At 36.8% G+C, this 27,142-nt stretch overlaps 1 protein-coding gene and 4 non-coding genes across 8 annotated transcripts; all 5 read left to right on the top strand.

The window, feature by feature from the left end:
- Positions 1-26,454, top strand: NOP58 (NOP58 ribonucleoprotein). Of its 4 annotated transcripts, none has more exons than XM_027123809.1 (15): positions 1-261; positions 5,513-5,589; positions 7,381-7,433; positions 10,834-10,955; positions 13,034-13,170; positions 14,762-14,826; positions 15,793-15,927; positions 17,097-17,242; positions 17,862-17,988; positions 19,639-19,802; positions 20,677-20,811; positions 21,099-21,160; positions 23,082-23,215; positions 25,599-25,759; positions 26,150-26,454. In XM_027123809.1, exons 1-15 carry the CDS (start codon positions 217-219, stop codon positions 26,198-26,200), a joined length of 1,614 nt encoding a protein of 537 aa, XP_026979610.1. In that variant the 5' UTR covers positions 1-216; the 3' UTR covers positions 26,201-26,454. The 4 variants fall into 4 exon arrangements, with proteins under 4 accessions (XP_026979610.1, XP_026979616.1, XP_026979625.1 ...); XM_027123824.1 differs by lacking the exon at positions 1-261 and adding an exon at positions 7,636-7,755 and having other exon boundaries at positions 5,547-5,589; XM_027123815.1 differs by lacking the exon at positions 7,381-7,433 and having other exon boundaries at positions 12-261.
- On the top strand, positions 6,734-6,822 carry LOC113605302 (small nucleolar RNA SNORD70). The gene has a single exon (XR_003427151.1). It is a non-coding gene; the product is annotated as a small nucleolar RNA SNORD70 (small nucleolar RNA).
- On the top strand, positions 7,530-7,616 carry LOC113605297 (small nucleolar RNA SNORD70). The gene has a single exon (XR_003427144.1). It is a non-coding gene; the product is annotated as a small nucleolar RNA SNORD70 (small nucleolar RNA).
- Positions 17,296-17,381, top strand: LOC113605341 (small nucleolar RNA SNORD11B). The gene has a single exon (XR_003427169.1). It is a non-coding gene; the product is annotated as a small nucleolar RNA SNORD11B (small nucleolar RNA).
- LOC113605333 (small nucleolar RNA SNORD11) lies at positions 18,146-18,228 on the top strand. The gene has a single exon (XR_003427166.1). It is a non-coding gene; the product is annotated as a small nucleolar RNA SNORD11 (small nucleolar RNA).
- Positions 26,455-27,142: the final 688 nt, after the last annotated feature.

Below are 27,142 nucleotides of genomic sequence, written 5' to 3'. Positions count from 1 at the left end.
CAGAAGCCATGGAGAAGGAGAAGCGCGTTCACGCGTTCTGGTTGTAGTGGAGTGTGGAACGTTTAGGCAACGTGAGCTGGTTCTTTGCGGGAAGGTGGGCGCTCTGGTGCTTGGCCAGCCGCGGCGTTGCGGGCCTTTGGGGGCCGCAGATTTGGTCTTTTTTCACTGATATAAGAGCTCGGCGGCGGGCGCGCAGTTCCCTGACCCGTCCTCACCATGTTGGTGCTGTTTGAAACGTCCGTCGGCTACGCCATCTTTAAGGTAGGTGGGAGATTGAGCCGTTGGAAGGGGAAGGCAGGTGTTGGGCAGGAGAGGAGACGGAAAGACGTAAGGAGAGAACGACGGTGCTCAGGATCGCGTGGGTGCCTTTTGTGTCCCCCTGCTGTGAAAGGAAGGGGGAAGGCTTTGGGCCTGGGAGGCGCATATTTCGGTGAACACGTGGCCGCACCGTTTGGGGCTCTGGGTTCAGTAAGAGGATTTGCCCCGGTTAGGGAGGTGGACAGGAGCCGTATTCGAATTTTACAGGTTATGATAAGGAGTATGGGTTTTGTTCTGAGAGTTTTGAGGAATGATTGGAAGGTTTTAACAGAGGACTGACCTCACCTAACTTTGTCTTTTAATGCACTTGTTTTGCTCTGTGCAGAATAGATTACGAGGGATGGGGTGCAAGAACGGAAGGAGGATGTTTTTGCATTAATCTAGACGAGATGAAGTTGCTTGGGTTAAGGCTGGCATGGAGGGAAGGAAATATCAGGAGAAAATTAGAAGGTAGAACTGACGGGATTGGCTGGTTGAAGAATGCGAGGTTTGGGTTTAAGTAAGTGGGTTTGTGGTGGTAGGGAAGGGAAGAGAAGGTTTAGGGATTTGGGGGCTGGGAATGGGGAGGATACTAAAGAGTTGCAGTTTGGGTTGTGTGAAGCTTTCGATGTCTGTTAGACGTGGAGATACAGTGGTCATTTCAAATTTGAAGCCCAGGGGGGAAATCTGAGCTGGATATAACCAACCTGAGTTTTGGGTTTTTTAATAGGGAAAGTTTGAAATTAACTTCAAGTTCATCAGCAAGGAAATAACTGAGCAGTGGGACATTCGTGTAATAGGGTGCTGTTGAGATGATAGGAAGCATCAGGTAAATTGAGTTCTATCTACGTATCGGACTCTTGGGTTCAACGAATATAGCAACGAAAAACAAATTTTTCATATGTACTGACAAGTCAAAAAATGCTAGGTAAACTATATATAGTGTGATTCTAGTTATAAATCAAACACCTGTGTGGTACGGGTGCAGAGAGTTGGAAGGGTACATACCAAAACGTTTATTTGAGAAAGGTTTTCATTTTATTTTACAAGTTTCTCTTTGACATTTGAAAATATACTTCTATTTGCATGTTACATTAAATACTTGTTATTTTTAAGAAAACCAATGAGATAATTAAAATCCGAAAGCTGATTTTGCTTCTTTTTTCTCTCATTAGAGTTGTCTGAGATTGTAGTATTAGCAATTTTAAGGGACTTTATAAAAGGCTTTGGAGCCCGGAAATGGGTCTGTTAGACTTTCCCCAGCTTTTTGCAGTCTTTTCTAAATTATTATTATTTTTGTTTAATATTTATTTATTTGGTTGCAGCGGGTCTTAGTTACAGCAGGCACTCTCCTTAGTTGCGGCTCTCAGGCTCCTTAGTTGTGTCATGTGAACTCTTGGTTGCAGAATGCATGTGGGATCTAGCTCCCTGACCAGGGATTGGACCCCGGCCCCCTGCATTGGGAGTGCAGAGCCTTAACCACTGCGCCACCAGGAAGGTCCCTCTAAATTCTTAGAGTTCTGCACATGCCCCCAAATTCTCTTAGCCAGAGTAGTCTGTCATATTTTGAATCAGCATCTGTGGATGAATTTCATCCAAATTGATGTTACGTATACTGTCCTGACCTGGATGCTAAGAGGGGAGGGGTGACTTTGCACTGTCCAGTGGTTGCTTCTAACAGTGGGGAGGAGTCGGTTTAGCAATTGTATGGTTTCTAGACCTGGGTCATAAAGTATAAAGTCATATGATTTATTGATTTCTACTAATAAAGAGTATTCTCCATAAAAATAAGTCTTGAGTATTCTGTTGCAGTTTTTAATGTTGTTTATCTGCAAGTTACTGTTCAACATTGTTAAAAATTGTGGTTTATGTTTTATGTAACCTAATATTAGAGAAATAACTAAAGGCTTAAATATATTGAAATATTGCTTCATTTATAAATATTTGGAGTTAGTAGCTGTTATTGATTCTTCCTGAATAAAATAGGCATACAGAGTATTCCGGAATTAGTGATGGTTGCACAAGTTTGTGAAAATTACTGAAAAGTAAATTTTACACCTTAAAGGGGTGAATATCATAGTACGTGAAATATCTGTGTGTGTGGAGATATGCAATACAAGGTTATTAGCTCCCTTTCCCGTAATCTTTCAAAATGCTGGGGTATAAAATTACCTTGGTTGCATAAAATTCATGCTTGAATAAGAATGCTTTAAGAAAGTTTTTCATACTTTTTTTAATCTCAGTTCACAGTGAGGAATACATTTTATATCATGACCCAGTATATGCATATCCATATATACACAGTGATTCAAAACGCATTTAAAACTTTCCAGAAAATGTTGCTTGTTAATAAAGTTATATATAAATGCAGAGACAATACCTGAAAAGAACTATTATTATTATTTGTAGAATATTGCAGAAACTCAAGCCTGTGTCCCTTATGTCACATGGCACACAGAGTAAGACTAGACATTCCTCAGTCTTACTCATCCCAGACCTTTTGTAGCTGTGCTTCCCAGTATGGTAGCCACTAGCCACATACAGCTATTTAGCATTTGAAATGTAGCTAGTAAAGCTGTGGAGATGAATTTTAATTTTAATTCATTTAAATTCTTAGTAGTCATGTTGTACAGTGCTGCTGTGTAGCATAGTGTTGTGTGTTCCTTTATTTCTCAAGGGCTCGAGGAAGAGCTTTTTATGTGAATACCAAAGTTCCTATATAACATGATTACTAAGCAATAAGTTTTTCCAGCTTTATTGGGTATAACTTACATACTATATAACTCACTTTTTGTAAATGTAAATAGGTACATATAGTACTTATTATAGTAAAACTAGCAAACAATATAACAGTGGTGCTAAAGATTTTAGTGGTGACAATAGCTAAATTATTCATTCCATCTTAATCCAAAATGATAAAACTTAAAATGGATTTGCATATTAATGTTTCAGATTTCCTTGTCTGAAAATGAATGATTAAAAATTTGAGATAGATGTGTAACAGAAAATGTAGCAATTATTTCTAATTCTGTTTTTGTTCAGACTTTATTAGTAATATTCTTTTCAGTATGTTATGCACGACTGGGAACATAAAGTAGCCAAGGTTTTGTTTGCCATAACAAAGTCCTTGGAGACCTTTCAGTGGTCATGAATTAACATGATTTCATTACATTTCCTTTGTTGCTTTAACTTGAAATAATATCTCTTTAATATGCCAATTTTGTTATCCAAATGTTATCTTCAAATATACTTGCTTTTCAACTAGAAAAAAATGTGAATTTTACTCATGAGTCATATCCCCTATTTGGTACTTATCCTGTCAACAATCATTGAACTTTAGGTATGGTTAACTGCATACTGAGTAAACTACTACTAAAAATCACTACTATTCTATGAATTTCCTTTAACAAAAAAATACCTTTGAATTAAAGTTTCAGTGCATTCATGAGATTTGATGGAATGTCTTTGTATTCTAAAGTTTTCATGACATACAAAATAGAACTGTTAGTGGTTTGTAATTTTTTAATACAAAACCGTGTGCTTTGCAATTGTTTACTGCTTCATTACTGTGATTCCTGTTTTTCCAGTTCTGTAAATATATTTGATTCAGCTGTGTGTGGGATTAAATTTAAACAACACAATAAATCCTTAAAGTCATCTTGCCACTCTCATCTGACAGAAAATACAGGTGTTGTGCAAAATCGTATTTCTTCATGTTTCATCATGGAAATATGTACTAGGCTATAACTGGGTAATAAGTCTTACCATGTAAATATTCTGTGGTACTGTGGATTTGGTGAAATGTGGCTTGTCGGTAAAGTATAATTTTTAGTTGATCAGCAGCCTTTTTCCACAAGATATGTATAATATCTATAATACTATATTTCATCAAGTATAATACACTGTTATTTTACACTGCTAGTTAAACTGACCTGCCATCAATTGTAAGACATCCCAATTTCAAGGATGTTAAATATGGGGGGAAATGGATTTTAGGATTGATCCTACCCTAGCTTATACTTAGGCAGCTGATTTATCACACAGTATTGGTGAGGGTGTAGGAAAATAAGAACTTTTATTCACTCTTGATTTAAGTGAAAGTAATAGAAGCTTTTGAAGGCATTTTGATAATACATATGTCAACATGCATTTCTTATATGATCATTTAACTCCACTTCCAATAATTTGTCCTAAGAAATACAACATGTATACATACAAAACTATGTATATTTATGAATAAGGGCATAAATGATGGTATATTCATGCAATGCGATTCTTGTTAAAACCTAGAATTATGTCCACAATATGTTAAGTGTTAACTGTATAGCACGATTCCTAAAAGTACGCATTAATAAAAATGCAGCATAGACAGTCAAAAAGTCTTGAAGAATATATACCTAAATGTTAATGGCTGTGTTTCATAGATTAAAGTACCCCTTTTTTCCCTTGACATGTTAAAATTTCTTACATAAGGATGTGTCTTAGAACTAATGGTATCTTAGTTTTAGAGAAATCCGTAATTCTTGTCAGGATGTTCATAGCAATAAATAACAATTTTTTTTAAGTATTTATTTATTTATTTTTGGCTACATGGGGTCTTCGTTGCTGGGCACAGGCCTTCTCTAGTCGTGGCAAGCGGGAGCTACTCTTCGTTGCTGTGCGCGGGCTTCCCACTGCAGTGGCTTCTCGTTGTGGAGCATGGGCTCTAGGCACGCGGGCTTCAGTAGTTGTGGCGCGCTGACTCTAGAGCGCAGGCTCAGTAGTTGTGGCGCAGGGGCTTAGTTGCTCCACGGCATGTGGGATCTTCCCAGACCAGGGCTTGAACCTGTGTCCCCTGCATTGGCAGGCGGATTCTTAACCACCGCGCCACCAGGAAAGTCCCTAAAGAACAAATTTTATTCCGTAGAAAGTAGGCAAATAAATTCTTTTGATCTGTGAATATGACAGGCTTTGTGAAGGGGTTAGGGAGCTCCTTAAAAATAGAAAGTTTTAAACAAATACCCAGCTAGATCTAAACTCCATCCAGTTACTCATTGGGCTACTTGATTTATTAGTTTGACCAAAAATTTATGCAGGGTAAGAAAACTGGTTATTTCAGAGAGAAAAATAGCTCCCACCACCCTCATTTTGCATGTACAATTGTACTTGAAGGGTATAGCTGTATATGCCTAAGCTGTGCAATTTAAAGAAAATTATTTTAAATACTTATTTACAGGTTTTGAATGAAAAGAAACTTCAAGAGGTTGATAGTTTGTGGAAAGAATTTGAAACTCCAGAGAAAGCAAATAAAATGTAAGTCATCTTGAAACTAAGAACTTAGCAGTTAACATTTAGAGGTTTTTGTTTTTGTTTGTTTTGTGTGTTTGTGCCCCCCCTTCATGTAATATATCCATAACTTTTTGTTTTGAACTCATTTCAGGAATAATATTGGTATGAGCCCAATTATTAGATTCCTTATTTGGAGCATAGGCCATCTCAGCTAATTTGTATTAATTGCAGATGAGGTTGGACAGCACCCAAAAAAACACTATTTTTGTAAGATATTTGAAAGCGTAAATTGATTGTGAATTAAGTATAAATTTCTGTTTAAAGTAATAACTGTCAAAAGCATGGGCTGCTAATTGATTTAACTTATAATTTCTCTAAGTTAGTGATATTTAGGTGTTTTTGAACTTAATTCATAGTTTATTTATTCTTTATGACCTGTATTTCCTAACTCCCTCTGGCGTAGTAAAATAACTAGCTAGTAAATACTGGAAAGGCGTACCTTTGTTCCCCAAGGTCTCTGGACAGGAATATAGAATATAACCTTGATGCCCATTCTAAGAAAGGAGTGGTAGGAGAGAGAGCTGGCTTTTCCTCAAGGTAGAGTCAAGAAGGCTATTTCACCATCTGTGAATCACCCTGTGAAATATCCTATTTGGTGAGTGTGGTCCTAGGAAGGAGCCGACTGATCTCTTGATTATGTCCTTGGATGCCAAAGGGCATTTCATAATTCATCTGTTCGTGCTAATAAAAACTCACTAGAATAGAAGGAAACTACTCAAGCTTGCTAAAGAGTGTTGAACCCCAAGAGATGTCATACTAAATAATTAGGAAAACATGGTATACTGGAAAACCATGCTTCAGAGTAATATGTATAACGTGATTGCATTTTGCAAGTGTTGCTGTACACCTATATATGCATTTATGCAAATATACAGAGATATGAACAAATGCCACTTCAGATGAGTGGAAATGGGGTTAGGTGGGATAAGGTGAAATAATTGCTTTTTTCTTACCTCTTTCTATTGTTAAGTGTGCATTTAAGGTACCACCAGGGTGTTCCCTGACGAGGTGAGAAAACCTTGCTTAAGATAACATTATTTTAGACACAGTGGAAGACTAGTTTTCCTTTTTAAAGGGCTATATGCTTTAGTTTTCTGAGTTAACTTGATTCATTGTTGTCGATGATGTATCCTTTTTGAACCTGAATTTACGTGATCTAAATCAAATATTCGTCACTACCACTGAGACAACAATGGATTAACTGTATGTGTTTGTTTTGATATAAAATAATGTTGCCCTGCGCATAAGTGAGTAGGGAGGAAGGCGGTAAAGTAAGGGTAACAGGAATTAGATCTAACAATTAGTTATTTTTTAATGGAACCTGTACTGGATGCGCAAATCAATGTCATGAGATTTCTGACGTAAGAGGGACCCTTACACCTTTTCTTAAGCCACTTCTGTGCTGTATAGTAAAAGGCATTTGTGTCTAACTTTAAGCAGCAGAGGTTATGTTGAAGCTTCAACATCCTTCCTGTCGTTTAGATGTGGCAGCAAACGTCTTTTCTGTTGTTCCAAGTTTCCTTCAAAACCTACAACCTCTATAATAGTTCAGACATTACTAGCCTAACATTTAGAGAAATTGGTCATTTTATTGGTCATTTTAGAAGAATATCTAACTTTACACCAATGCCCAATGGCAGGAAAGTTTTTTATTGGTGTATGCTTTGGAAACAGTCCAACACCTCTTCTCCTAAATATGTGGCTTTTGCACAATCAGTGTGCCCCCATAACATTTTTTTTTTCCCTTAATTCTAGAGTAAAGCTGAAACATTTTGAGAAATTTCAGGATACAGCAGAGGCATTGGCAGGTAAAGTCAAAGACTGGCTCTTTTGGTTTTTTAGATATTGGTGATTTGTCATCCTCATTAAAAGATTGTTTGCTTCAGTTGCCTGAGTTAACCCTATTCAATGTTGTCAATGATGCATTCTTTTTGGAACTGAATTTAAGTGATCTAACTCAAATTCGTCACTACCACTGAGACAACATTGAGTTAGCTTTTTTCACTATAGGGCTGGTTTTTTCCCTACATGTGATGAGAGGTGAGAAGTGGTTAAGTTGATCTCCCTGTGGAAACCAACAGCATAATGCTGAAGCACAATTCAGTAAAAGCTGTTCTGCAAGGGATCAAGGTAATGTGGTCAAGTACACTGCTCTCTGATCATTTTAATCCAAGGGTAAAGTTGAGAATAGCCAGGATTTAGAGTTGGAATAATAATAAAACAGCTCTCCAGGTATATACATTTTTAGTTTAAAAAAGCACAGTATTATTAGAAGATTTAAGAAAACTAGTAGAGGGGTATGTGTGTGTGTGTGGTGTTTGTTCTGTTTATTACACAAACTACAGAAATGCATAAGAGTCTACCTGAAGGGGGCATGATTTTTTTATGATTTAGAAGAATGGATGGCTGTTATATCCTTCAGCTAGTCCTAGGGATGAGACAACAGACATGAGTAGAGTTTACTGACTAGGCTTGGCTTCAGTAGGCACTTGGTCTCATAATGTTCTTTTAATGCTAGGGAAAACAACATCAGATATAAAACTCTAATCATGAATTTTCAGTTGCTTAAATTCTGTATCTCAGATCAGCCAACTACTTAGTGGTATAATTTGAAAATGAAGGACCATAAGGAAGAATGTGGCTTAAAATTAAGCCATAAGATTCATTTGACTGAACCAAGTAATTTTGTTCACCAGCCACAGGAGAAGGGTATAGTTCTCTTATATAGTGAAAATTAAGAATCTTATTTAAAAAAAATAAAAATAAAAAAATAAAAAAAAGAATCTTATTAAATATGTTGGAATATTAATGGGCCACCCCAACCTTGGCAGAGGGGTGAGCTGAAGGAGGAGCCAACGAGGCCAATTTTCAAATTTTTAAAAATAGTTCTAGGGCTGCACACATCCAGTAATTGAAGTCTTATAGAGCCATAAAGCATAAATATGGTAATTTTTGCCTGGAAAATTTTTAAAAGATAGTTCTGTATATTACAGCTTTAAAAATAAATATGGGTAGAATTTTGGTAATATCCCAGGCAAGATTGTGTTAGCTATTCTCCAACTCTGGGGAGCATTATTCATATAGATTGATTTGAGTAGCTCCTCTTGGAGTTGGAAAGTGCTGCAGCTGTGATCTCAAGTGGCCCTTTTGGGAGGGGGCAGGTATTCCTTAAAATAATGTAAGATAAATGGAGAAAATAGCATGCTGGGTAAGAATTTAAAGTCAACCCCACACACACTCAATCTAAATTGCATGAGGGCAGAGACTGTGTTGTTCACCATCAAATCCCTAGCACAAAAATATTTTGGGGTAAATGAATGAAGGTAGTGAGCTCTGTCAGGAATCTAGTCATAGAAATCTACAATGCCTTTTCCCATCAGTTTTCACCAGAAAGTTGAACATCATCTTATTATTATTAAGAGAACAGAGTCCTTCCTGAAAATTAACTTCCCTCTCTCAGTTATAAGGCAGTTTTGACATGACAGAACTAGAACTAAGTGGTTGTAGATGTCAGGGAATACATTTAAAACCTGTAGCCTAGGGCTTCCCTGGTGGCGCAGTGGTTGAGAGTCCGCCTGCCGATGCAGGGGACATGGGTTCGTGCCCCAGTCCAGGAAGATCCCACGTGCTGAGGAGCGGCTGGGCCCGTGAGCCATGGCCGCTGAGCCTGCACGTCTGGAGCCTGTGCTCCGCGGCGGGAGAGGCCACAACGGTGAGAGGCCCGCGTACCGCAAAAAAAAAAAAAAAAAACCTGTAGCCTAAGAATGAGTCCAGAGTGTGTCAACTTATAGTGGTCTCAGTAGCTAAAATGTGCCATTTGCATAGCAAGGTTTATTTTTACTCTTGGTTAGACTTGTAAGTTTCACATCTTACAAACAGCCACAGTAAAGTTTGGAGCCAGCCTAAATTTGGATGAAGGGGGAAGACTGCTGAGGGATGCTGAATAGTGGCTAATAGAGAAGAGAGATTCAGCTTCCCCTTATCCCTGTCACCATCTCTGTATACCATCTTTTTAAAATACATATAATGAAGAGTGATTAACAGGGAAGTTAAATGTTTGTGAATGTTAGAGTGGATCTAGAGTAGAAATTTTTTTACTTTTAAGAAATCTTAAAGGAGAACACTAGGTTAAAGTGTGAGTAAATGATAGGAAAGATTGAGAGCTAGAAGCAGGACATTGAATAAAATATTTTAATTAGAAAAGATTAAACAGTTGTAAGGAAAATACAGTTATTAGAGAAATGTATATTAGAAAGGAGTCAATGTTTTACAATATGTAAATTGTTAGAACTCAACAAAAGTAGCTTGAATCTTAGCTTCTTAGAGTGTAGAGACCTCTTTAAGATCTGTGTGGTTTTTGTCCTCACCTTTCATCTTCCAGATAGCAGATGAAATGCACTTGAAATTCAAATGATTGGGAATTTGAATTCCCAAGGAGGAAAAAGCAAGTACCTGGCTGATTAAGCACAAACTGCTGCCTGACCTTAGAAATTGTGACAGACTTCCTGCCAGGCATACTTTAAGTTCAGCCAAAACCCAGACAACTAGAAGAGGTATTAGTATTAATTAGTCCATATGGGTCTAAAGGATCTAAGTATAGGTCTAAAGAAGGGTGAGAGTTACAAAGTAGCACATTTAGAGCTTGCCAGAAATGAAAACAGCCTCCAACTCAAATTGGCTGCCTTCAGTAGTAAGTTCTCAATCGCTGGAGGTTTATAATTTAGAGGCCTGTTGACACATCTGGATCAAGGATTAGCAAAAGTAAGACCTCCACTCGGACATACTTAAACTGTGGCAGAACCTTCAAAATGAATACACTCCTTTTTACCGGTCTTGACACGGTTTTTATGGTATTTCACAATCAGGCCAGTCGGCCTGTAGTGACACAGGAGAGTGAATCAGTTTATCATTCCAAAACAGATTGTTTCTAACAACTTACAATTCTGAGTTCAGAAGGATTGTGTGACCATAGAGAAAGGAATGCTGGATCTGATTTAACTCCTGGTTCTGGAGTGGAAATGAGGGTGGGAAGATCAGATGAGATTGTGAAATGTGTAACGTTTATCATTTCACTTCAGAAGTAATATTAAATTCAGCTCTTCTGAAAATAAGTGGGTTTTTTTCCTTTATTTATAAAATTTAAATAAAATCTTAAGCTCTTACAGTTAAAGTTTTGGGTTAACTCTTTTGTTTTTCTTCCTAAAAAAGCATTCACAGCTCTGATGGAGGGCAAAATCAATAAGCAGCTGAAGAAAGTTCTGAAGAAAATAGTTAAAGAAGCCCATGAACCCCTGGCTGTAGCTGATGCTAAACTAGGAGGCGTCATAAAGGTAGAGTTATAATTTCCTTTTATGCCTGCTGATCAGAGCTCACCGTACAGCATAAAGACTACCAAGCCTAGCCTTTGCAGTGAGTTGTTTATCATAAGTTCTCAGATTTGAATACTTGATCTTTTTCCCCTACGCTACATAATAATTGGTTTCCAATATGATTATCAAAACTAAGGTTATATAAGTGATGCCCCAAAATGATAACACTTTATGTATATCCTGGCATATTTTTGTTTAGTGACATTTTTTTCCCTTTCAACATAAATCACATTTCTTTTTTATTGTATGTGTTTATTAGAAAACTTTAGTAGGGAGTAGAATTGCTAAGGTTAAACATAAAGTGAGAATGGAAAGAAAGGCTGGATATGTAGGCTCCCAAACATGCAAGGCAGAAAATTTTAGAGGCCAGTTGCGATACTTTGTATGTATGTATGTATTTTTGGCTGCATTGGGTCTTTGTTGCTGCGAGCCGGGGCTACTCTTCGTTGCAGTGCATGGGCTTCTCATTGCGGTGGCTTCTCTTGTTGAGGAACACAGGCTCTTGGCGCGTGGGCTTTAGTAGCTGGAGCACTCAGGCTCAGTTGCGATGCACGGGCTTAGTTGCTCTGTGGCATGTGGGATCTTCCTGGACCAGGGCTCGAACCTGTGTGCCCTGCTTTGGCAGGCAGATTCTTAACCACTGCACCACCAGGGAAATCCCAGTTGCGATACTTTGATTTTCAATAGTTACAGTAGGTATTACAGTGCAACTTCATGAACATACCTCTCATTCTTTTTCTTTTTTCTTTTTTTTCTTTTTTTCTCTGGTACACCGGCCTCTCACTGTTGTGGCCTCTGCCGTTGCGGAGCACAGGCCCCGGATGCGCAGGCTCAGCGGCCATGGCTCACGGGCCTAGCCGCTCCGCGGCATGTGGGATCTTCCCGGACCGGGGCACGAACCCATGTCCCCTGCATCGGCAGGTGGACTCTCAACCACTGCGCCACCAGGGAAGCCCTTTCTTTTTTTTTTATTTTTTTTTTAATTGAAGTATAGTTGATTTACAGTCCTCATTCTTGAAGTAAGGATCAATTCTAGGTGTTTGGAGGTAGGAAAGTGCTGAAGAGATTAGAGGGTTTTTTTTTATTTTGAGGTAGGATTGTGAATTAAATAAGATTGTTAGGATAGATTATTTCTAATACCGTCAGGTAATTAAGTTTTCAGTGATATCAATTTCTATCTTCATCCTTTGAAGTGCGCACAAGTCTTAGTTTATATTTTTCTGTTAAAACGTTAAATTTTAGCATAATAAGCATACAGAAAGGCACATGGGACAGCAAATTGCTGGCTGGTGGGATTATGAATATCTTTAATTTTTTCTTCTCAGTTCCTCCTTTTGAAAAACTTAAACACTGGTTGTCTCTTGTATGCATACTAAATATTTGTTTCTTTAAATGTGATGCAACATACACAATTTTGCATGCTTGTCATTTGCATTTGATGGAATAGAACTGTAAATTTGTATAGAGTTAGCAAATACACTGCAAAGTGAAAAAAATGAAGGCGTCCAGAACAGATTCATCCTGTTTGCCTGGGGTGTGTAAAAACTTAAATTTTATAAAGATTTATGTATATGTGTACACACATACGTTAACATTAGTATAGATTTGGAAGTACTTCAGGGATCCTAACAGTAGGGAAAGGGCCTAAGGCCAGAACTTGTGCTTTTCATTCAGTCCCCTTCCCTATAGTACTATTGATTAAAATCTTCTGTATGTATTACCTTTATAATTTTTATAAGAGGCTAAATAATGTAAGGTAGTAAAAGATCCCTCAAACCAACAAAAAGAACAAAATTACTAGGTTAAATTGTATTTATCTATTTATGGCTTTGATTCATGTAGACAGGCTGCCTTTCTGGAAGCTTATACCAATTTTGACCTCTACCAATAGTATATTCAAGTGTTCTTCCCACAAACACGAGAAACTGCTTTTATGAAACTGAGAAATGTATACATTTAAATCAATGGTATTTTAGTATTTAAATAATTTTAGGAAAAGTTTAGTTCTTTATTTGATACAAATGTTCTTGTTCTTATAGGAAAAGCTGAATCTCAGTTGTATCCATAGTCCTCTTGTTAACGAACTTATGAGGGGAATCCGTTCACAGATGGATGGATTAATCCCTGGGGTAGAACCACGTGAAATGGCAGCCATGTGTCTTGGGTTGGCACACAGGTGAGATTTACTGGAAAATAGTCTTATTATTTTTATTTAATAAACAGTTATATAGCACAGTTCAAGGTATGTTACAAATACTATCTTAATCCTCAAGAATCTTATGAGGAAGGTAGTAATAGTATCCTCATTTAACAAATGAGGAAATTGATGCCCAAAGTCCATATAGCTGGTAAGTGATGAAGCCATAATTTGAACCCAGGCAGTTTGGCTCCATTGTCTGGGCTCTAAACCTGATGATAGGCATTCTCTACCTCTCTAGTATTAGATGCCACAATTCTTGGGCTTTCTTTTCTCTTTTACATCTTCTAAATCATTTGCTACCATTCCATCTACTTGCCATCTCCCTGAATTTTCTCATCTGGTAATGACCTCCTCTTCTGCGTTGTGTGTGGGGCTTGTTTTTTTGAGTTTTTTCTTGAGTTTTTATGAGGCAAAGAAAAACATTAACCTGTGATGTTTAGCCAGAGGTCCATTAGACCAGGAATTTCTGCTATACTGTGATATATATAATCCTGAAAAGCTTGGCATTCTTTGAAATTGCACTACAATAATAGGGTTTGTGAAATAAAAATAGGATTAAGGGTAAACCACTCAAAACCTAAGTATCTTTGTAACCCTAAAAAAATTAACAGTTGAAAAGACATGTTTGGGACTTCCCTGGTGGTCCAGTGGTAAAGAATGTGTCCTGCAATGCAGGGGACTCGGGTTTGATCTGTGGTCAGGGAACTAAGATCCCATGCCGCAGGGCAACTAAGCCCAGTGTGCCGCAACTAATAACCAGCACAGCCAAAAAATAAAGGACATGTTAAATTTATATTACAGAAATACTACAGTAAACAAAGGTCTGGACCTTTGAACAAATAAAATATGAACATAGATTAATGAAAGGGTTAAAGCTGAGTTACAGAAATGAGCAAAATGCACAAAAGTCAGGAAAAACTTTGTAATAAACATTTCTAAGAGAGAACAAATAGCTAAACTGAGTTAGGGTCCAAGTTTAAGATTAATTGGCATTGTGCACAGCAGTAGTTCTCAATCAAGGGCAATCAGATACCCCTCAGAAGACATTTGGCAATTGGGGTGAGGCCAGGGATGTTGCTACACATCTGACAGTGCACAGAATAGACCCCACAACAAAGAATAATCAGGCCCACAGTGTTAATAGTGCAAAGATTAAGAAACCCTTATGTATAATATTGTTCCTACATGGCTTTCGTCTTTTCAGGTGTTACAGTGCTGTACTTATTTTTTTTTCCAGTGGCATAAAGCATTAAATATGCTGCAAAAATCGTATGTGAACCAGTATGGCTTGAGCTACACAGCATTATCCTATTTATCATTCATAAATTAATTCATGTTTCAGAAATGTAGGTTATAGCAGGACAGATGTATTCGTTTTCTTTTTAAATGTGTATTTTTAGATCTTAAATATTGTATTCTTACTTAGCTGATGTTTCCCATGCATGAAAAAGGTAAACAGTGTAGCTCCAGGATAGGGATTCTGGTAAAAGTCTTTTTAAGATGTTAATTAAATGCTTTTCCTAAATGCTTTTTTTTAGTGATTTATATTTTTCCCCCTTCTCCCCAGCTTGTCCCGATACAGATTGAAATTTAGTGCTGATAAAGTGGATACAATGATTGTTCAGGCAATTTGTAAGTATAGTACATGTGAGGACTAATCTGTTTGTCTCTTCGTTGTGGGTTTTTCCTACTGTTAAAATTGTATCTTTTATAATTGTTGAGGAAGAAAAGGGAGTTGAGCTAGAACTTTTAGTAAGTAAAGTAAATTGAAAAATGCAGAAAAGAAGAAAGGAAAAACTATAATTTGACTAGTTGGATAATATGGATTACACTATTAATGTAAACTGATTGATTTCTCTTTTTCCATGAAAAATCATAAAACCATAAGTGGGATCTGTGTTGTGTTTTATTTTGCTTTTTTCACTTGTAGTTGTATATAATAGGTCATTCTTCCATGTCATTGGATGATTTTTGGACATCAAAGTCTTAACGATTTCCAATTTAAAAAATCCCTTTAAACAGCGATAGTATTTGTAGGTGTATATACCCAAAGAACTGGAAGCAGGTACTCAGATACTTATGCAGCTATGTTCATAGTAGCATTATTCACAGTAGCCAAAAGGTGGAAACAACCCAAATACCCATTAACACAGATGAATGGATAAACAAAATGTGACATATACATACAATGGAATATTATTCGTCCTTAAGAAGTTCTAATACATGCTACAACATAGATGAATTTTAAACGTTATGCTAGGTGAAATAAGCCCCAGGCAAGAAGACAGATATTGTGTGATTCCACTTATGAGGTACTTAGAATAGGCAAATTCATAGAGACAGAGAGTAGAAGAGATTACCGGGGCTGGGGAGGTGGGGACGAGGAGTTATTATTTCATGGGTACAGAGTTTCAGTTTGGGTTGATGGAAGAGTTCTGTAAATGGATACTGGTGGTGGTTGCACAGCATTCTGAATGAATTTGAGTCACTGAAATGTACACTTGACAATGGTTAAAATGGTAAATTTATATTTCACCACAAGTTTTTTTAAAAATCCTTTTAAGTTCCTATATTCTTTTTCATTTTAATCTACTGCAGCCCTGTTAGATGACTTAGATAAAGAACTAAACAACTACATTATGCGGTGTAGAGAATGGTATGGCTGGCATTTCCCTGAATTAGGAAAAATTATTTCGGATAATTTGACATACTGCAAGTGTTTACAGAAAGTTGGTAAGTAATTTGATCCTTTAAGGCATTGAAAATAGCGATTTATTTTTATTTATTCATTTCATTGTGACTCATTTAAAACATGAGTTACAGTGGGTTTTTTTCTTTTTCTTAAACTTCCAAGATATTTTTATGTCTTGCAGGTTTGGGGAGTGTAGCCATATTAATATCTGTTAGAGTTCAGGAACAAAATTAACTTTGATTTCGATGGCCTGTGCAGCAGAGAACATGGTTCTCTAATTTGGTTTTTCTTTTTTTAAAAAAAATATATATTATTATTTATTTATTTATTTATTTTTGGCTGCGTTGGGTCCTTGTTGCTGCGCAACAAGGCTTTCTTTTAGTTGCGCTGAGTGGGGGCTACTCTTTGCAGTGCTCAGGCTTCTCATTTCGGTGGCTTCTCTTGTTGCGAGCACAGGCTCTAGGCACATGGGCTTCAGTAGTTGTGGCACTTGTGCTCAGTAGTTGTGGCTTGCAGGCTCTAGAGTGCAGGCTCAGTAGTTGTGGCACACAGGCTTAGTTGCACCAAGGCATGTGGGATCTTCCCAGACCAGGGCTCGAACCCGTGTCCCCTGCATTGGCAGGCAGACTCCTAACCACTGTGCCACCAGGGAGCCCCTAATTTGGTTTTTCTGGAAATGGTTTCTTATGGTTAACGTGTCTCAGTGAAATTACCATTAATAAGGACAACTGTGGACTGGGGGTATCCTGCAATATATTAATAATAATTAATATTAAAAATAGTATTGCTATCTGTACTGTTAGTGTTAAATTGTATACTATTAGTACAGCAATATTAGTAGAAGAACGTGAGGATTGTTAATAAATATGAGTTACTTGGCTCATATTATATTATCATATTACTACCCCTAAGAATTCATGGCCCTAGTTTCAGTATAACCTTAGCTACAAATTGTCTATCACAGTATTGTAAGTCCTGTTTCATGGTGTATTTTGTTTTTTTTGTTATCTGTAGTATTTTGTAGGGAGGTGGTGGGGAGAAAAATCAAGCCTTTATATGAGGAAAGTTACTAGGTCAGACTTGTTCGCTTTTTGTTTTGTTTCGGCATCCTTTTCATTGGCTTATCTCTACTTTTTTTTTGACTGTTTGGTGGATTTTATATAATTTGTTGAAGAGTGATTCTCCCTCCTACTCTGCAAACATTCCATAGGCGATAGGAAGAATTATGCCTCGGCCACACTTTCTGAATTATTGCCAGAAGAGGTTGAAGCAGAAGTGAAAGCAGCTGCAGAGATATCTATGGGAACAGAGGTTTCAGAAGAAGATATTTGCAACATTCTGCATCTCTGCACTCAGGTAAACTATACACATAGGGAAACTAGTTGTGGTGGTACCAGCTCTGTAATTTCTGATGGCAATGATGATTTTTTAATGTATTGCTCACCTGATAAATAAATATGAGGGTGTTCAGTCACTACCTCATCTGATGCCATCTTGATTTATACTTAGAGGGGGAGATATATACTAAAATGAAGTTAAGAGTACTGTCTAATTTATTTATATTGTTCGCATTATCTGAATAATAAATCCATTAAAAAGGCAGAGAAGTATAGCTTCAATTATTTAATTCTAACTTTTATGTTTGTAGCCTGTATTTTTTCTCCCTCTCATTTGAAGATAGCTATACGAGAATCACAGGGGATGACAGAAATGTCTAGCCCTTGGAGTTTTTTAAAATAACAGTAATATTGATTAGCATTATTTTTAGGCAGTGTATTAGCTTGTTTCCATACATTATCTTATAAGATCTTCACAACAGCCCTTTTGTAGGAAACTGAGGTAAGAAATGGTTAATTTTCCCACGGTTGTACAACTGCTCTATGATAATTTGGGACTCCGATGTTTTAGACATGTGAATTTTATACTATTTTTACTCTTGTCATTTATGACTTATTCATTTTGTTCCCTACACCAGGTGATTGAAATCTCCGAATATAGAACCCAGCTCTATGAATATCTGCAAAATAGAATGATGGCCATTGCACCCAACGTTACAGTCATGGTTGGTGAATTAGTTGGAGCACGGCTTATTGCTCATGCAGGTGATGATTTTAATGTAATTGGTAAACATGGGTATTGAGAGTTGAGTTGTTTTCTAGGTAGGATTTTTTTCTTCTTTTATCTTTAAACTATACTTATTAAAGTAATTCTAGGTAATAAATAGAAGTAAATGGTATATTTGTGAGGACTAAGGCCCAGGTGTTCAATGATGATTTTATTTGTATGCCTGATTTCCTTTCGGATAATGAAGGCATCTTTAGTCACTGCCTCTTCTGAGACACTTGTGATTCCTTGTCAAAAGTTTGTTATGGTTAATTAGAACAATCAGATGAATGCAGGAGGATGAAATCAGTTAGTATAGGCTTACCTCGTTTTATTGCACTTCACAAATACTGCCTTTTTAAAAAATTCACAGTTTGTGGCAGCCCTGTGTAGAGCAAGTCCATTGGCATCATTTTTCCAACACCATTTGCTCACTTCATGTCTGTGTGCCACATTTTGGTGATTCCCACAATAATTCAAACTTTTTCCATTCTTACATTTGTTAACGTTGATCTTTGATCAGTGATCTTTGATGTCACTGCTACAACTTCCTGAAGGTGAGTGTATGTTTGTTGAATTTTAAACACGTATCTAGTGGTTGAGCAACTGCATTAAAATTGATGTTTTCTAGGGAAATCCTTGATGGTCCAGTCGTTAGGACTCCACGCTTCCACTGCTGGGGGCCTGGGTTCAATCCCTGGTCAGGGGACTAAGATACCACAAGCCGCGTGGCCAGGCCAAAAAAAAAGAGAAAGAGATTTTTTTTTTTTAATTGTTTTCTGACAGAAAATCAGTGCAGCACATCTAACAAAGCATCAACTTTAATACCTAATTATTGTGCTTATATCTCCTCATCCATATCTTTTTTTTTTTGGTTGCGTTGGGTCTTCATTGCTGCCTGCGGGGTTTCTCTAGTTGCGGCGAGCGGGGGCTACTCTTTGTTGCGGTGCATGGGCTTCTCATTGCGGTGGCTTTTCTTGTGGAGCACAGGCTCTAGGCGTGCGGGCTTCAGTAGTTGTGGCGCACGGGCTTCATTGCTCCGCGGCATGTGGGATCTTCCCGGACCAGGGCTCGAGCCCATGTCCCCTGCCTTGGCAGGTGGATTGTTAACCACTGTGCCACGAGGGAAGTCCTCCTCATCCATATCTTAAACGAGGGGTAAATAAAGTGTAAGAAGTTTATCACATAGATCTACTGAGATGTCCTAATACTAAATTTTCACTTTATTTATCTGTATGTTTTTTCATATCTATAGTAGTAGGATATCTGATGTCTAAAATAAATCTCAGAAAAATAGGGGCTAGATGGGGTGGTGTCTGTGAATACATGTGTTTTTATCTCTCCCATGGTATGCTAATGAAATGTGAAATAGTAATACCATCTCTTCAGGCAAATAAGTAAAATTGAACAAGTAACCTTCAACTTGTCATAGACATTTATCACAGACCTCTGCTTGTGGTGTTAATGGATGAATCACAAATGCTGAGATATCAGGAATTTGGGGTAATTCCAGACTATAGAATCCTGTATTATATCAGATTTTTATTTACTCTGATGGCTATAATATTAAGACTATAGATCTTTTTAATATATGGAACTTTCAAATACTTGCAAGTACATTCCTGGTAACTACTTCTTTTCTTTCGAAGGTTCTCTTTTGAATTTGGCCAAACATGCAGCTTCTACAGTTCAGATTCTTGGAGCAGAAAAGGCACTCTTCAGAGCCCTCAAGTCTAGACGAGATACCCCTAAGTATGGTCTCATTTATCATGCTTCACTTGTAGGCCAGACAAGTCCCAAACACAAAGGAAAGGTCAGTTACAGTTTTCCTGGAGTAGGCCTTTTTTTCCTCCAAACCATTTTCCTCCTACTGTTTCTTTTTCATCAAATAGAGAGTGGTGAATTCTTTAAATAAACACTTATGTACACTGAAAGAAAAGGTTAGAAGAAAGTGTTATTGCTTGCTGTTACTATTTTTCTAGACTCCACCCATTGGTGGGGACAGGGAAGGCACATCAAAAGTTTTCTGTGTGGCAGGAAACCAATTTAACATCAATATTTATGACCTATAACAAAATAATAGCATACACTGTGCTAACACTTGATAGGACTTCAGTGAATCCTCTTAATAGCCCTATGAGTTGTAGGTGTCTATTTTACAGAGGAGGAAACTGAGGCTTAAAGTACTTTCAAGCTTTTTACAGGATACATAGTTTAACAGGAATTGAAATGTTATAAAATTCAGAGCAGAGTGATGAGAGAGATAAAGGGTTCAGTAAAATAAAATGTTAGTTAAGCTTGCGGGGGCTGGGGGCTATACTTAATCTGGATGATCCCATGGTGTAGGACTAATGTCACATAGTAGAAACTAAAGGAAGATGGAAGAATGGTTTGAGCTAGTTTTAGTCATAAGCTACTACAATATCTTTTCATCCAACAAAATAATGGTGGTTGTGTATATAATCAGTTAGCCATCATACTGTGGCAAAGATTCAAATAGAAGATAAGTGGCTTGAGTTGTATCGTTTACAATACTTTTGTAACTCCTGATTTTTCAAAAATCCTAGAGTGAATTGTAGAGTCAATGATTCATTTGTAGTGTTCTCATGAATAAATTATTGAGAGAATTTTTTATATCTCATCTTGGAGTATAGTTTGAATGCCTCTAACTTCAAGTTCTCTATTAGATTTCTCGGATGCTGGCAGCCAAAACTGCTTTGGCCATCCGGTATGATGCTTTTGGTGAAGATTCCAGTTCTGCGATGGGAGTTGAGAACAGAGCCAAATTAGAGGCCAGGTTGAGAACCTTGGAAGATAGAGGGGTAAGAATCACACCCTGCATATTGCAGAAGTGTTACCTGTCAAAAGTTAATAAACCATGAGTAGTTTATGTACTTTTTTTTTTTTTTTTTTTTTTTTAGTTTATGTACTTTTTCATTTCATTTGCTAACCAGTTTTACTCTTATGATACATTTTAGTATGTCTAATATATTCTTTTTCTGCCTGCTGTTAACAGTTTACCTAATATATACTAAGAATTGACATACTACCATATATATTATAAAGAGATTATGCCTTAGAAAACTATTAATGATTTTTCTTTTCTTAGATACGGAAAATAAGTGGAACAGGGAAGGCATTAGCAAAAGCAGAAAAGTATGAACATAAAAGGTGAGTGAATACATTTGGGAGAGCATGAATGAACAATTTTTGCTTATTTAAATGTTAATTGTTGACAGTTTTTTTGTTGTTGTTTAAAACAACTAAGTATCCCAATTTATTTCTTTGCCATTTACAGTTTTCCATATTCACGTCTAGGTTTTGTTTTTGGTTTTTGGTTTTTGGGGTTTTTTTGCGGTATGCGGGCCTCTCACTGTTGTGGCCTCTCGCGTTGTGGAGCACAGGCTCCGGATGCGCAGGCTCAGCGGCCATGGCTCACGGGCCCAGCTGCTCCGCGGCATGTGGGATCTTCCTGGACCGGGGCACGAAACTGTGTTCCCTGCATTGGCAGGCGGACTCTCAACCACTGTGCCACCAGGCAAGCCCCACGTCTAGTTTTTAATCATATACACATTTTTACGTTGTTGCAATAAGTACACATAATATATTTGTTTTGGCCTTTTTCCTTAATATTTAATTTACTCATTTCCAGATATTGATAATAAATATTTTTCCTTCATAGTTCCTATATAGTATAACATTTATCGAAACCAAAGTCCATTCAGAGTTAAGCCACAGGGAAACCTGTTTTTTTTAAAAAAAGAGTCAAAAGACAAAGGAAAAGTCTAAAAGTGGCTAAGAGGCATGATAAGTATTCAGACCTCACTATGAAATTACAAAAGATACTTGTGGGGAGAGGTGTTTTTGTTACTATTTGAGATAATGTTCAATACTGATGAGGTTGCAATGATAGAAATAGAATGTGGAAAAGAGATTGACGGTATATGTCAGCCTTAAAAACATTTCTAGTCATTAATTCATAAACTGTGCTTTTAGGACTTCTTACAGTCCTTCAGTAAAATCTTATAAGTGGGCAGGGAAAGCAATATAGTAACATCTCATTATAAATATGTATTTAGATATATGTTTTAGTATACACATTCATAAAAATTGTTTTCCTTTATTCTGGAAAGAAACCAAATGTATTCAGTTATGGGCATTAATTAACATTTACTTTTATATTGTGAATTTTCTAAGATCTCTACAATGACCGTGTATTTTGTAATTTTTAAAGCCTAATTTGTTGTGTTTAGTTGAAAAAAATGTGGATCTTTGTTTTGGGGCTTTGTTTTTGTTTTTCTTTTTTTTTTTTTTTACAGAAAATCAAAAGTTTAATAACACATATATCTGGGAGAGATCCAGGAGAACCTAGTCACTACTTTGTTTCTTAAATTATAAATGTTTTTAACCTATAAAAGTTAACAGCCGTGAGCCTGTAAGATAGCTTAATAGAACATTCCTTAGCTTGTTTTGAACAATGTTTTAATGTTCCCATGCCATTATGCTTATGACTTTAAACACATGTGCTTAAAGCACCAATTATGAGGTTTAGTTCACATTTTTGGCACGCAGTACTTTAATTTTTTTCTACTTTGTTAGAACAAAAGCAAACATTTGGGTTTCAAGGAATCTTTATCCATATATATCCCTTCTTGTTCCTCTGCTGCTTGGAATCTTGTGATGGAGTATTCTGTATTAAATTTGATTTAGGGTTTTTGTTTTGTTTTTCATTGTGTTCTAAAACTCGAATTGGTTCAGTTTTTACTTTCTAGTGTAATCATTTGGTATAAAGAGATTTCCTCCATTTTTTCCCCTATGCTGATTGACTATTTTTCTATACTATAGTCACTACATTGATTACTAAAACAATTCATTTAGCTCACCACTTCTCTTGAAGTGTGAAGTGTGACCTACTGTTGACACCTCTTTACCTTTTGGAGACTTTTTCATAAACTGCCCTAAAGCCACTAAAATGAAACAGCATTGTATGTTTGTGTAAGTATTACCTAATGACGTTTCCTTTTAAATCTCTTTAGAATTATTTGATTACTGATATTTGTAGGGATTTTATAAAATTCTATGGCTCTTTCAGTGAAGTGAAGACTTACGATCCTTCTGGTGACTCAACACTGCCAACCTATTCTAAAAAGCGCAAGATTGAACAGGTAGACAAAGAGGATGAAGTGGTTGAAAAGAAGGCCAAAAAAGCCAAGGTTAAAATTAAAGGTTGGTTTGAATTTTTTTTAATGTCATTTATACTCTTATTCCTTAAGAAGTACAGACTTCATAAATCTTGGGAAAGTACATACCATTGAACTTTATTGCGAAACCATCCATATTGAAAGCTAATGGTGTTTTAATAAACCATCGTGTTCTCTGGGAATAGTTAGGATATTGTTAAATTTATCACGTTTCATAGAGGAATGTGAGAAGTGCCTCTTTGAATATGTAGGATTATACTAAGTGTACTAAAACATTAGTTTCTACCATGTGAACTATTTTGAGAATCAGCTTAAAATGGAAAAAAAAGGTATGTGGTTTCTAAATTAGTTGTTGAAATATTTCTGTTATATATATATAGTAGAACACAGAATTGATGCAGCACTACTTTTCGTCATTGTTTCTGTTACATGGAAAGGACTAGAGTAGTAACTGGGTAGCCTGCCAACAGAGTGATAATATTTAATAGGTGCTCACCAGTGAACTAGGCTCTCTTGCAAAGTTGATAACTGAGCTCCCGCATTTATTAGCTGCACCTGTGTTGAGTTGCCTACCAGCTGGTCTAGCAAGAAAGGCATTAAAGCAATGACTGATATAATTTTTGGTTTCTAAGTAGCGTAGTGGTCAAAAGTACTATCAGCAAATGTGGACTCCTGCTCTGGGTGAAGAAAATATAAACAAGTTATTTATTTAAGTGATTCTATTTCCTTACTGAACAATAAGGAGATCCCTAAACCCATCAGTAACATTTGAAACACTCAACTCCAGATTTGTATCTTTACTCATATATTCATTAAGCTTTTCAAACTTAACATTCCTGGACCCTTACCACTCCCAACCTGTGGCTCCATAATATTCTCCATCTTAGAAATGGCAGTTCTAGTTGCTTTGGCCTTTAACACTGACTCTTTTTATAACCCAAGTCTATTTTGGCAGGAAATCCTCTTAATTCTACTTTTTTTTTAAAAAAAGGAAAAAAAGTTTTTTGTTTGGTTACGCCACATCTTAGTTGTGGCAGGTGGGCTCCTTAGTTGTGGCATGCGAACTCTTAGTTGCGGCACACATGTGGGATCTAGTTCCCCAACCAGGGATCAAACCCGAGCCCCTCTGCATTGGGAGCGCAGAGTCTTAACAACTGTGCCACCAGGGAAGTCCCTTAATTCTACTTTGGAAGTGTATCTAGAACTGAACCACTTATACCCATCTCTGTTATTCTTAATGTAGTAGCTACAGTGGCACCCCCATTAGCTCTCTGACCTAATTCTACTCCTTGCTCACTCTGCTCCAGCCACATTGGATTCCTTGCTCTTCCATGAACCTGCCAACCCCCCTTCTTTCCTAAAATAACCTTAGCATTTGCTCTTCTCTTTACCTGAATATTTTCCCTCAATATAGGTGCATAATTCACTCCCTTCACTCTTTTATTTTATTTTTATTTCTTTTTAATTCCTTGGCCACACGTCATGTGGGATCCTAGTTCCTCTACCAGGGTTTGAACCCCTGCCCCCTGCAGTGGAAGCATGGAGTCTTAACCACTGGACCGCCAGGGAAGTCCCCTCCCTTCCCTCTTTTAGGTATCTGCCTGACTATCCTGTCTAAAATGTCCACATGTATTGCCCTCCTCAGTGTTCCTCTTCTTTATCCTTAAGACTGTTTACTATGTAAAATATTTTATAGCATATCTTTTTTTCTTTTTTTGGTTTCCATTCTACTACTAAAGTAAAAGATTCATAAAAGCAGGAATTTTTGTCTGTGTTGTACCTTGCTGTATCTCTAGTTGTCTAGAACAAGCCCTGGCGTATAGTAGGTACTAAGTAAGTATTTGATCAGTGAATTTCTAATGATAGCAACCAATTATTAAGTCCTCATTCTAATGTGCCAAGCATTCATGCTAAGCATTTTGCATAAATTTTCATGTGTTAAATCATTAAATCCTAGAAATTGTCCAGTGAGATAGACATTACTAAATTTTATAAGGATGAGGAAGTTGAGTTTATAAAGGTTATTAAATGACTTACTCAGGGTTTCAACAGGTTGGATAAACCCAAGTATCCTAACTCCAAACTCTTATTAATCATTTCTAATATAATTGACTAGTCTTCCCAAAAAAAGTGGGTTTGGTAATCAGATGATTTGTTTTAATCCTGATCTCTCTATATAGCTACATGATCATGAGAAATTTACTTCTCTGAGTTTTCTATCATTTATAAAGTTAGTAGTGGCATACTAGGTAGATATTTGAAGGACCTTTGCAATTATAAAATTATGTAATAAACATTGGATAGTTGACCTGAATGACAGGAAAAAACTAAGACTCTCAAAGGGGTTTTGAGGGAGAGAAGTCTGATACAATGTTAATTGTAGTATCTTTACACTTAACCTTATTCAGTTGAAGAAGAGGAGGAAGTAGTAGAAGTAGAAGAAGATGTAGTAGAAGTGGTGGAAGAACAGGAGACATCTGTGAAGAAAAAGAAGAAAAAGGACAAAAAGAAACACATTAAAGAAGAACCGCTTTCTGAAGAAGAACCATGCACCAGCACAGCAATTGCTGTATGTTTGTTTTTAATTACCAATACTTTATTGACATGGGCAGGGTTTCTATATTTTATTCTACTCTGTATATTAGAAATGAACAGGTAGTTTTTAAAAAATGGTTTCATTGATGAGGAAGTACAACAACATTGTTGTGTTTATATTATAAAGGGCCATTTCCTAAACCTAGAACCTTATTGCAAAATGGGTTTTGTTTAAGGGTGGAAGAGAACATCATTTGGTACAGGTGATAAAGGTGGTTTTATATTTTTAGATTTTAGTCTTTGCTCCAAACTTGTTTTCCAGGGAAATAGAATAGACCTAATTTGCTTTTTATGAGGAAAAGCTGTTCTTAATCACTCATACATTTACAGGTCTTTCAAAAGCATTCTTGTTGGTTCTTTTCAGAGTCCAGAGAAAAAGAAGAAAAAGAAAAAAAAAAGAGTTAATGAGGACTAATGGAAGGAACCATTCTTTCAAAGATTTCTTAATCGAATCACCTGGATACATCATGTTTAAGATTCAGTCAGAAATACACCAGAGATGCTCTCTAAAATAATCAATGGGAGGTTGGATGAAACAAAATGATTAATCATCAATAGCATTTCATACCTATTTGTGTCTCAACATCACATCAGCTGTGTTAATTTTATTATATCATTATTTCTTAGAATATTTGTTATACAAATAAAAATATTTTCTTTGTATTTTAAGGCAGTTCTGTGGTTTCTCTGTTTTATGTAGAGAATTTTTGGCCATTTCTGTGTGTTATTTAGCATTTGATGATTAGTATTTTGATAATTATACCTGAAAAGTGAGAGTTGTGCACCATTAATTTGAAACGTAGCCTTTGGAAGGTAACAATTAGATGGACCAATTTAAGAATCCCAGTCTAATATGTTTCTCTTGCCTTTTTGGACTGTCTTTAATTTTTCTCCTGTCTTTAAGTAAAGTTGTCTTTTGTGTTCAAGGTTTTAAAATTAGGTGAGCAAAACATTTTGGTGTCTCTTCAGGAAGAAAAAAATTGTTCCTAACTTTGTTTGCATTTCTGAAAGGTACAAGAAAATCATTATTAATCTAGACACTGATTTATTTTTAAAGTAATCTAAAGTGACTTAAAGGATAATACGGGGCTTCCCTGGTGGCACAGTGGTTGAGAGTCCGCCTGCCGATGCAGGGGACATGGGTTCATGCCCTGGTCTGGGAAGATCCCACATGCCGCGGAGCGGCTAGGCCCGTGAGCCAAGGCCGCTGAGCCTGCACGTCTGGAGCCTATGCTCCGCAATGGGAGAGGCCACAACAGTGAGGCCCGCGTACCGGAAAAAAAAAAAAAAAAAAAAGGATAATACAAGATTATTTATAGTAAAGAATGGAGGGATTATAGAGGGAAAACAAGATGAG

The sequence above is a fragment of the Aethalodelphis obliquidens genome, unplaced genomic scaffold (assembly GCF_003676395.1).
Source record: "Aethalodelphis obliquidens isolate GAN/ISIS:26980383/991018 unplaced genomic scaffold, ASM367639v1 scaffold2, whole genome shotgun sequence".
NCBI classification, from domain to species: domain Eukaryota; kingdom Metazoa; phylum Chordata; class Mammalia; order Artiodactyla; family Delphinidae; genus Aethalodelphis; species Aethalodelphis obliquidens.
This window is presented reverse-complemented; position numbering and strand designations above follow the sequence as displayed.

Coding starts and splice junctions, on each gene's coding strand:
- NOP58 (XM_027123809.1), top strand. CDS start 217: ATGTTGGTGCTGTTTGAAACGTCCGTCGGCTACGCCATCTTTAAG. Junction 13,171..14,761: donor TGTCTTGGGTTGGCACACAG/GTGAGATTTACT, acceptor CCTTCTCCCCAG/CTTGTCCCGATACAGATTGA. Junction 15,928..17,096: donor CAAGTGTTTACAGAAAGTTG/GTAAGTAATTTG, acceptor AACATTCCATAG/GCGATAGGAAGAATTATGCC.